We start from the raw sequence: 10,073 nt of genomic DNA, 5'->3' as shown, positions 1-10,073 counted from the left end.
GTGTTGTAGAAGCAAAAAGTCTTTGATATTTACGAAAGTAAAGATATACATTAAACAGCAAGTGAGGGTAGACCCTTTAGTTAAACCTTCGGGGTTTAAGGTTAACAATCCTTTGTACTTCTTACTCGTTGACTTATAGAATCCTTGAGGGTATGCTCGGAGAACTTATTTTCCAAACGATTATTTATTAACTATTTTTAACTCATAAATATGTAACTATTAACTCATTCATAGCAACACACATACTAATTAATTTATCTTAATAAAAAAGTTTCTTTGTATTAGGGAATTTTTTTTTGTGAGTTAAATTTATATAAAAATTGCTTATTAATTAAATTTTATTCGTTTAAAAAATAAAATTTATCCTAAAAGTAATGTTGGATAAAAATGTTTACGTAAAAAAAAAAAAAAAAAAAAAAAATGAAAGTTTGTATTGTTGTTCATGAGATGAGCTTTTCTCGTCAATTATCCAAACGACAATCATGATAATCCTCTTAACAGATTGACACTATCCGTAGTCGGGTAAATTTATCACCGTTACCCTAAATCTTGACATCGAGATTTAACTTTCACTAGTTTCAAATAACTCAATAAAAATGAAAAAAAAAAATAAATAAAATAAAAAAAAATAAATTAACTAAATAAAAATCATTCGACAAAACAATAAACCGAAAATTATGTAAAACCAACCAATTCATTTATTTAAATGTAATAAGCTCTGAAATTAGCAGCGTAAAATCAATACAAACTTATGGGCTCATCGTAAATAATAAAATATTTATTTAGCTCTTTTGAATATACTCTTTCGCTTCATTGACTATATATTGTACATTTATCTTCAACAGTAAGAGGATAAAAGTAAAGAGGATTTTTAATTCCGATATTTATCAACCAATGGTTGAAAAAAGTGCCAACATAAATCAAGCTTTGCATAATGAATATTGAAAATAAGAGAAAACAGTAATAAGAATAATAGTCAAAGAGATAAAGATAATTATAGGGAAGCGTAAATATGAAGTTAAATAAATAGTTGAATAATTATGGAATTTAGAAGGATACATCGTTCTGGTAGTCTTTAATCTTCTCATTATTTCCTGGTTACCCTTCTCATGCACATAAAGATCCTTACTTCCGCAACGCATATGAGCTTTTACCGCTAAAGAGACTGCATATCCTCACTGTAATCGTCTAAATTTAAATAAAAACATTAGCTTAACTACTTTGGCATTACTGAAATTTAATTACAATAAATGAATGGTCTTAAATAGCTGAACATGAGTGAGCTCATACATTTTATTAAATTTTCAGTGTTTAAATTTAAATGTCCTTTTTTATTTCAAAGCAATTTAACGACAATTATTGTACTGTTTCAATTCACAGATTGGCCTCATGATATTGAGGTATTGATTTATCTGTAATAATTAATATTGTAGGAAGTGTTCGACTGATGTTACTTTAATCGGATTTAAATTAATTTCAATATTGACATGTTAAATGAAAAAATAAATATTAAATTTATAACAGATAATTACACAATTAATTATTTAAATTAGAAATTATGAGAGAAAATCTATTATTCTGTTAAAATTGAATTTAATAATAAATTTATTAAAAATAAACTTTGGTTTATTTTTATACTGATAGTTTGTGAAGATGATTGTACGGCATGGCCTTTCAGCCCTTCACTAAGTCTCTATTTCAACTTTAACCCTCTTCTTAATTGAACTGTTGATACTTGATCCCTCCAATCCTTTACGTGATTGTTAAAATCCTCTCTAGATTTAAATTTTATAAATACTACAATAATTTTTATTACAATCGTTAAAAAAAAATAAATTATTAAATTATTTATATTTTTATTACCAAAAATACAAAGGGATTATATATTTATACTAATATAAAAATGATAAATTTAATTTTCAGTTAAATTAGAGTGCAAACAATAAAAAAATTTATTTATTCTGAACTAAAATTTAGATTCAATAAAATCAATAAACTAAAGATCGTAAAAAATAGATTATAGAGTAACTAATGAATAAAAATAATCGTTTAAATGATGAATTATATTATTGAAATATTATCTCGAAGGGTATCTTCAGCTTCGGAGACCGACTTGTCGAAATGGAGAAGCTTCCGATTGAGAGTTGTCTCGAGAAAATCCCATGACGGCAGTATTTCATCGCCACTGAGACCTGTTTCACTTCTCGACTGACGACTGTTCGAGTTACTCCACTTGGGCGACTCCTCCCGACTTATCATCTTGTCAGATTTACTCTTGGTGACAAAATTCCCATCGGTGCTAATCCGGTCCCACATTGCCTTTAATATTTAACCAACTCAATCCAATCATCCGCCTAATTCTTACTCGGTAATAATTAATGCCTACATGTATAGGTCATGCTAGTGACGCCTGTAAGCTTTCAATAGCTCTACGAGATAAATTAAAAATGATTCTAATAAAAGTGTTTTAATAGATTGTATCATCAAAAAATTATTTTGTTATCTTAGTTTTAACCGAGTCGTTGTAAAATAATATTTTTTAGTCTTAAATTGCTAACTTCAATACAGTATCATGAAAAGGATCATTGTTCCGCGGATCAGAAATCGTGTTACAATTTTAAATCCACGTAATCGCATAATACTTCCAACATTTTACAGCTATTGTAGCTAAAATTGCAAAAAGATAAAAATAAAATCCTGTAAATTTGCTACTTCCTTTAGAGCTTATGGATTAAAAAATTTTTTTTCTTTCTCAATATAAAATCTAAATTTACCTACAACCCATTGCAATACTAAAAATAAATGCTAATGAATTTCAACTAAATTTTTTCTGAAATTTCACAATTACGTTCACCAAAATATCATAAATCTAGCTCTAATCTCTGATAATAACAATTGTTGTTATATATGAAATCAATATCCTCAAATAAAATGTAAATTTACCTCTAACAGTATCCCATATCGGATTCCGAGTTCTCGTCAATCTATTTTTGCCTGTTGACCGGATTGATGATGTCCAAAAGAGTGTTGAAGTTGAATCTGAGGCTGCTATTGAAACACAATTTCTCGGTCTCAGTCCACGCTTTGATGTATCATGTATCTCCATTATTTCACGATGCAATTGCTTTTGATGTTCATCTATTATTCCGCGCTGACGAGGATTCGGCGATAAACGTGATAATGGCCTCTCTAATAATTCACCATCCGATCTACCCATCAAAAAATTAATATTAATTTAAATTTATCTCTGTTACGAAGTTGGAATCACTAATATAATCAGCATATTGTACGAACAATTCAGGAGCTAATGTGGAACCAAGGACTAGCTGGTAAGGGATTCAAATCTATCGTAAATCCTGGATGGATCACGGGGCTGCGAGTGGAACGGTACTGGCCAAATTAGCCACGTAATTAACGTAATTACCGATAAGGTTGGCTTTTAATTCTACGGTAATGGTTTTAAATACATTTAATCGTTGATCGGGTTTATTTGAGCGTACTATTTATTATTTCCCGAAACGACCAAGCAAATTTGCTCGATCAGTTTTTTTTTTAATTCACAATGTGTTTGTTTATTTATTTGTTTTTATTTATTTATGTAAAATATTGATATGACAGCAATAAATTTATTTTAAAATAAGCGTCGTATTAACTTTTGAGATCAAAAAATAATTTTAAAGGTGTCACTAAGTAATTCGAAATAAATCGAAATTACTGACTGTATTCGAGTTGTGGTTTTGATGTGCTATATATAAATATGGAAAGAGAAATTATTGGAGTGAAAAGAAATGCCACCAAAGAGAGTTGCAATCGTACAAAGTCACTCATACGTGTATTCAACATGATTGCATTGAGCTGAACATTGCGGACAAAGCGTACTCGTGCTACCCGCACCCATCAATTATTGCTCGTCAGGGGTTTCTCTATTTCATCCCACCCCGATATTAAACCATAAAGGAACCATTTTGTGACCACATTCATCTAGAAATTTTCAGACTGATTGATTAAATGTCTTAATATACGATGATTTTTTTATCATTAAATTATTTATTGCTGCTGCTGTAAAAAATACCTCATTTTTATGACGTTCAATAGAGCAGAAAAAAATATTAACAAAAGTGCTAAACTGCATTTAATATCATTTCAAGTTGCATCATAAAATTTTTTAATGGTCGTTTGTCAACTAATCTAAGAATACGTGTCATAAAATAACTATAGGGTATGTCTACTGGAAAAATTTTATTATTATTATTATTAAAAATTTTATACTAGGTATTTATTTCAAGGTATAAAATTTTTATTCCGATAATATTTTATCGAAATAAAAAAATTTTGACTATCAAACTAAAATTATTTTGTCATTAATTAATTTTCCGCTTCATATAAATGTCTAATATAAAATTAATAAGTATCGCTCCAATTTGATGCAACAGTGCTTCAAATTTTATACAACTTTAAACTACTGAAAGTTAAATAATCATTGATTTTTATAGCGAGTCGTTTTTCTGGTAAAATGCTGCTAATTTATATTAACGATACAGTATCAACTAAAGCGACCAATTTTAGACAATTAATAATAACTTATTCAAACTTTAAGTGATAAAATATCGTGAAATACTCGATAAAATAGAAAAACATCAAAAGATAACACCCGTAACGATAACTATACCATTAATAAATAAATTTTATATCATCGAGTATACGCCAGTAATTTTTTTGCATTAAGTCAAACTCTACTTCCTGTCAATATATAATCGCGAAATATTCTACCGCAACAAGTGGGATGACCGTCAGTCTCTCAGGATTAGTTAGTGTTTCACAATGCACATGCCTATCTCTCGTTAAAAAATTCAAAGCTAATTTATTTTATCTCACTCTGTAAAATAAATATTATTTTCATAATCTCAGTTTTATCACTACTTACTGCATAAGTTAAGCTTCGTGAAAACGTATCTCTATGACAATAAATTGTAAAGAGGATATTGTAATTATAAAATGTGAAAAGTCAAATATTTTACTGAAAGATGGGGTAGATTTTGAATAAAAATAAATAATAGAAATAAAATGGTCAATTATTTCAAAATATCCGTAAAAAATACACAGCATTAAAGTACATTATTTTCTACGTAATTGGCAAATTAAAAAAAAAATAGTAATGCTTCTATACTCCATAGATTGATAGCTCTAAAAAATAATCTTCGGATTAAAAATATTTTACAGGTTTAATCGGTTGTAATTCAAGCTATTGTTTCGAAACCAAAAAATAATCACAGGCATTTCTGTAATTCTTTTTTTAATGAATAACTCGATGATTAAAAGTAACTCTCAACACAATTATTTCATAATTATTCCATCTCTTGGAGAAAAAATTTTTGAGGATAAAAAATTTTTCAAATAAGGTGTAAATTACCTGGGTGTATATGTTTGCTTCGGACCGTTTGAACCACTCAAATCTGGACAGCTAGTCCTTCGAAAACGCCGGGACGCCTCCCTAGAAACCTTTTGAACTGCATCCAGCATCGCTACTCTCTCGTCATGAGGTAATACCGCGGCAGCTTCTTGAAGTATCTACCCACAAAAAATATATTATACGATTTCTAAAGAAATATTTTAATATTTTACAAAAAAAAAAAATTGATAATTATTAGTTGTCTTTATTTGAAAAAATATTGAAAAATTATTTATTAAATAGTATTAAAATGTAATTAAATAATGCGTTTCACATTGGAAAAAAAAAAATGTTGCTACATTTTTTCACGACACTCGACTTTAACGACGAGATATTTTTTCATCGTACGATTTAATGAATATTTAGGTTAAAGAGTTCGTTAACCTATTTTCATTGGTTGAATAAATTTCTATATTTTACAAACTTTATCTTTATCATTTTTATGTACATCTCCGATACATTATTAATTCAATGCATATGTATGAACCCCAGTTTATATGTATGACGAAAGCGAAACCACCGATATTTTCAATTATCGGTTTTAAAGTCTATAAACAGATGAAAATAACCGTTTATACAATAATTAACTTCATAATATATTTTGCGTTAGTACACAAAGAGACTAGCAATTATTGGAAAATTAATTTAAATTGTGGGTATCTAGAATTACGGAAATCAAATTGCTATTGGAATTCAATAAAAGATCGCATTAATATGCAGACTTTTGTTTATTTTTATTTATTTTTTTAATAAAATACAATTTCGTGAAGGATTTTTTAAATAATTAAAATAAGATAATCTTGATTAATTATCGTAAAAAAATGTATTAAGATTAAAATGACATCTTTGTGATGTTAAAATTGAAGAATTTTCTAAAGGGTGCGAGTATCTAGTGAATAACTCGCTGCCAGAAGCTCGTGACCGGAAATTACTGAAAATACACTAGTCAATTTAGTTATAAAGCTTTGAGAACATAAACCACTGGCGTTATCGAGTCTTTTCACTTGATTCGCCCCATCAAATCGATTATTCTGCAGCGGATTTAACATCACCAAGTTTACTAGGCATTTATGACGATACAAATGCTTTTGATCTATTACATAGTCTGCAATAGTACTTGATAGAAGCTTAATAAATATTTCTATTCGAGTAACTACCGTAAAAGTTTCTGCTTTCGACATTTACAGGTTTAAAACGTCACCTCGAATAAAAAAAAACACTTCTTACAAAACTTCATTTTCAATCTTTTCAGATTTTCCATGACATTCAATTCCGTTAAGAGCACCATCGTTTAGGTAGAATCAACACCGATTTAAAAACTGAAGCTGAAAATTGAAAAAAACCTAGCTTCGAAGCTTTTCTGTCATTGTTCGGTGATTTTTCACAGAAATTAAGTTCATTACAGCTCCCAGCAATTAATAACGGCTGGCTGAAAAAAATCACAAAACCTTTTTTATTATTTTATTTTTTAATCAATCAAAAAATATTACATTTTTTTTTTTTTTTTTTTTTATTTTTCATGTAGCTCGCATGTTTGGAAACAGAAGAATAAAATCAACAAAAATTAAATTAATAAAAAATATATATTAATTTACGAGAAATAAAACATCAATAAATATCTTGAATAAAAACATCGTTTTTGTAAAATCAACATCCATATTCAATTAAAAAAAATTCTTATATTTTTTTTTTTCAAGCACATAAATAAATTGAATATTTTTTACAAAAGTAAATAACTGTTAAAATAACGTAGAATGGATCGTAAATTATTAAAACTATATACTAATAAATAAATATTTGATTAGACCCCAGAAGATGATGTTTCAAGATTAATCTATCGAAGTAAAACTTTATTGAGTAGATAACTCAGCCGGGAAATCACAGTGTTATCTATCCTGGGCAGACAGCTCCTAGATCTCCTTAATTTAGCTCTTTATTCTTATCAGTAACTTAATCATAATTTCGTTGTTCATCTTTCACTTCCCTCGAGTTAAGTTCATAGATCTTTCCGGGATTTCAAGGGTTTTCAGGTTAATTTTTTCGCACTCTTGCACGTATTTTCGCGTTAAAAAAAATCCAAAAAGAGGGTAGTTGGCTAGTGAGGTCGGCGAGGTTCAACTCTTTTTACCGGGCGTCCACGGATGCCGAGCACGTTGCCGTCTAAACTCTAAACTACCCCACTCCAGAGAATGTAATTGTGATTCTCGAGTTTCTCAAGTCGCTTTACACTGACCCTGTGGGAGCTCCCACTACACACTAGACACTAGAGCCGGGAACCTGTGTAGCAGAGTGCTAACCCTCTTCTTCAGGTAGAATGTTTTCATGGAAAGTTTATCGTGCCTTCAGCGCTGAATCCGAATCTCTAAATAAACCAGAGAAAAGGTCGGATCCTTTCTACGGATTTTCATCCACCTTTTTTTATGCCCATTTAACCGCTCTAAATTCTTTCTATGTACATATATACTTACGCTTTGTATGCCAGAAAACTATATACATATATAGATGTTTATACACTATTATTCACCTAGACATCATATTTTCATTTCACATATAACTCCTTCACGAATCGTTTACTTTATAAAGTACACATACACTTTACTATATCAATTTTTCCCTTTCATTTTTTATTGTTATACGCCGAGTGCAAAAAAATAAATAAAATAAAATAGACCACCGCCAACACGATTCTATTGCACTGGATATTTATGTTTTATAAACCGATTTCACGGTTTCATGTTCGCTATATATTACCCCGAGCTTTGAAGACTTGATGACAGCTATCGGCAAATGCTAGTCATGTGCTTTAACTGCCCTATCAAGGTGTTAAACTAGGTTCTGTTTCAAATGCGTACACTGCAACTAACTACTGAACTGTTCGCGATGTTCACTTATAAATTTTCTCGTATATTCACTTTGATATTGATATGTGAAAACATACACTGCAATTGTGCTTTTAAAAACTCATTTTTAAATCAAGTCTGATTTTTTTCAAGTACTTCATGTGTGGTTTCTGGTAAAATAATAAAATTCCGTTTGAATCTGAAAGTAATTCAACTCTTTTTTGATGGAAAACTGAAAAATAATCAAATAAAACAGTTCTTTGAACTGTTTTGTTTATTAAACTATTTATCAGGTGGTACAAAAAATTTTTAAATTTTGTAATTTTCTTATAATACTTCGAATATTATTTTTTAAAATAACTTTTTAGTGAAAATATGTCAATAGAATTACAGCAAAAAAGAAATGAAGTATATAATAATAACTGTATAAAACAAACATTTTCAACATAGATGAACGGTTATATTTATAAAGTACATCCTCTGAAAATTCTGACTCTCGAGTTATACGGTATGGTATGTTATGAAGTAATGCAACGGTAGCATTTGAAGTATCCGCAAAAATAAACTTACAAAAGTAATAAAAAAAATAAAAATGATTTTTTGTTTTTAAATAATAATAATAATATTTATTTAGCCCTTGGCTATCTTACAACATTTACAATATTTACATTCAATTCTGTTTACAATTCTTAGTTATAATTTTATAAGTCAATTTCATCCTTTACATATTCTTTTAATGCTATTCTAAAATATTTTATCCTATTTTCGTTTCTTATAAAATCTGGCAAGTTATTGTACCAGTTATAACCAATATAAGTAATGCATTTCTCAGCAATGTAAGTCTTGGTTTTTTTTATATTTATTTTTGAGCTAGATCTAGTGTAGTAATTGTGAGTATTTTCCATTCATGTAATTTTTTCGGCTATTATTTTCGGTTTCTCATTTAAAACCAATTTATGTATAAAAATACAAGTATTAAATAGCAACCTTTGCCTTATACTCATCCAACCTAATGTTTCTAACATGTTGCTTATTCTAGTGTATTTACTAACTCCTAAAACTAGTCTCATAGCTCTATTTTGAGTTTTTTGGAGCTTGTCCAGATCTCCCGCCGAGTAATTTATAATAACAGTACTACAATAATCAACATAAGGAGCAATTAATGTTTTATATATTAAATTTTTCGAATAACTACTAACAGAATTACCAAGACGATACATAATATTTATTTTTTTTTCCATTTTATTTATCACTTCTGTTGCATTATCCTTAAAGGTTAAATTGTCATCAATAATAATACCTAAGTACTTCGTTTTTTTAACTTCCGTGATTATATGATCTTTTAATTTAATATTACAGCTACCTCTAACATAGTTTTTCTTATTATCATGTATTAACATATATACAGTTTTTTTAACATTAATTTTCATTTTGTTTTTTAATAACCAATCATATAATACAGATAAACTTAAATTTAGTTTGGTTTCAATTTCCTTCAAATTTTTACTTACAAAATAAATTTTCGTATCGTCTGCAAAAAGGCGACATGTGACACCTAAATTTCTAATTAAAGGAATCATGTCATTTACATATATCAGAAAGAGAATGGGGCCTAGTTTAGAACCCTGTGGCACACCATTTTCATTTCTGATTTCGTCAGAAAATATATTATCTAATTTAACTCTTTGTCTCCTATGACTTAGGTAAGATTCGAACCATTTCAATACTATTCCGCTAATTCCAATTTTCTTTAATTTTTCAATCAATGTTTTTCTACTAATAGT

General features: G+C 28.5%; 1 protein-coding gene across 1 annotated transcript in view; it reads right to left on the bottom strand.

Moving 5' to 3' along the window:
• Window positions 1–781: 781 nt before the first annotated feature.
• Window positions 782–10,073, bottom strand: part of LOC141529721 (uncharacterized) — a 31,479-nt gene continuing 22,187 nt past the window's right edge. The window contains exons 12-14 of the mRNA XM_074246398.1: window positions 5,411–5,568; window positions 2,944–3,209; window positions 782–1,188 (exon numbers count right to left, since the gene is read on the bottom strand). Of these exons, the coding sequence (XP_074102499.1) occupies window positions 1,157–1,188; window positions 2,944–3,209; window positions 5,411–5,568 (456 nt within the window). The 3' untranslated portion in view covers window positions 782–1,156. The remainder of the gene's footprint in view (window positions 1,189–2,943; window positions 3,210–5,410; window positions 5,569–10,073) is intronic.

This window comes from Cotesia typhae, unplaced genomic scaffold (assembly GCF_013202065.1).
Source record: "Cotesia typhae breed Kobodo isofemale line unplaced genomic scaffold, CoteBio_Ctyphae contig_48, whole genome shotgun sequence".
Taxonomy (NCBI): domain Eukaryota; kingdom Metazoa; phylum Arthropoda; class Insecta; order Hymenoptera; family Braconidae; genus Cotesia; species Cotesia typhae.
This window is presented reverse-complemented; position numbering and strand designations above follow the sequence as displayed.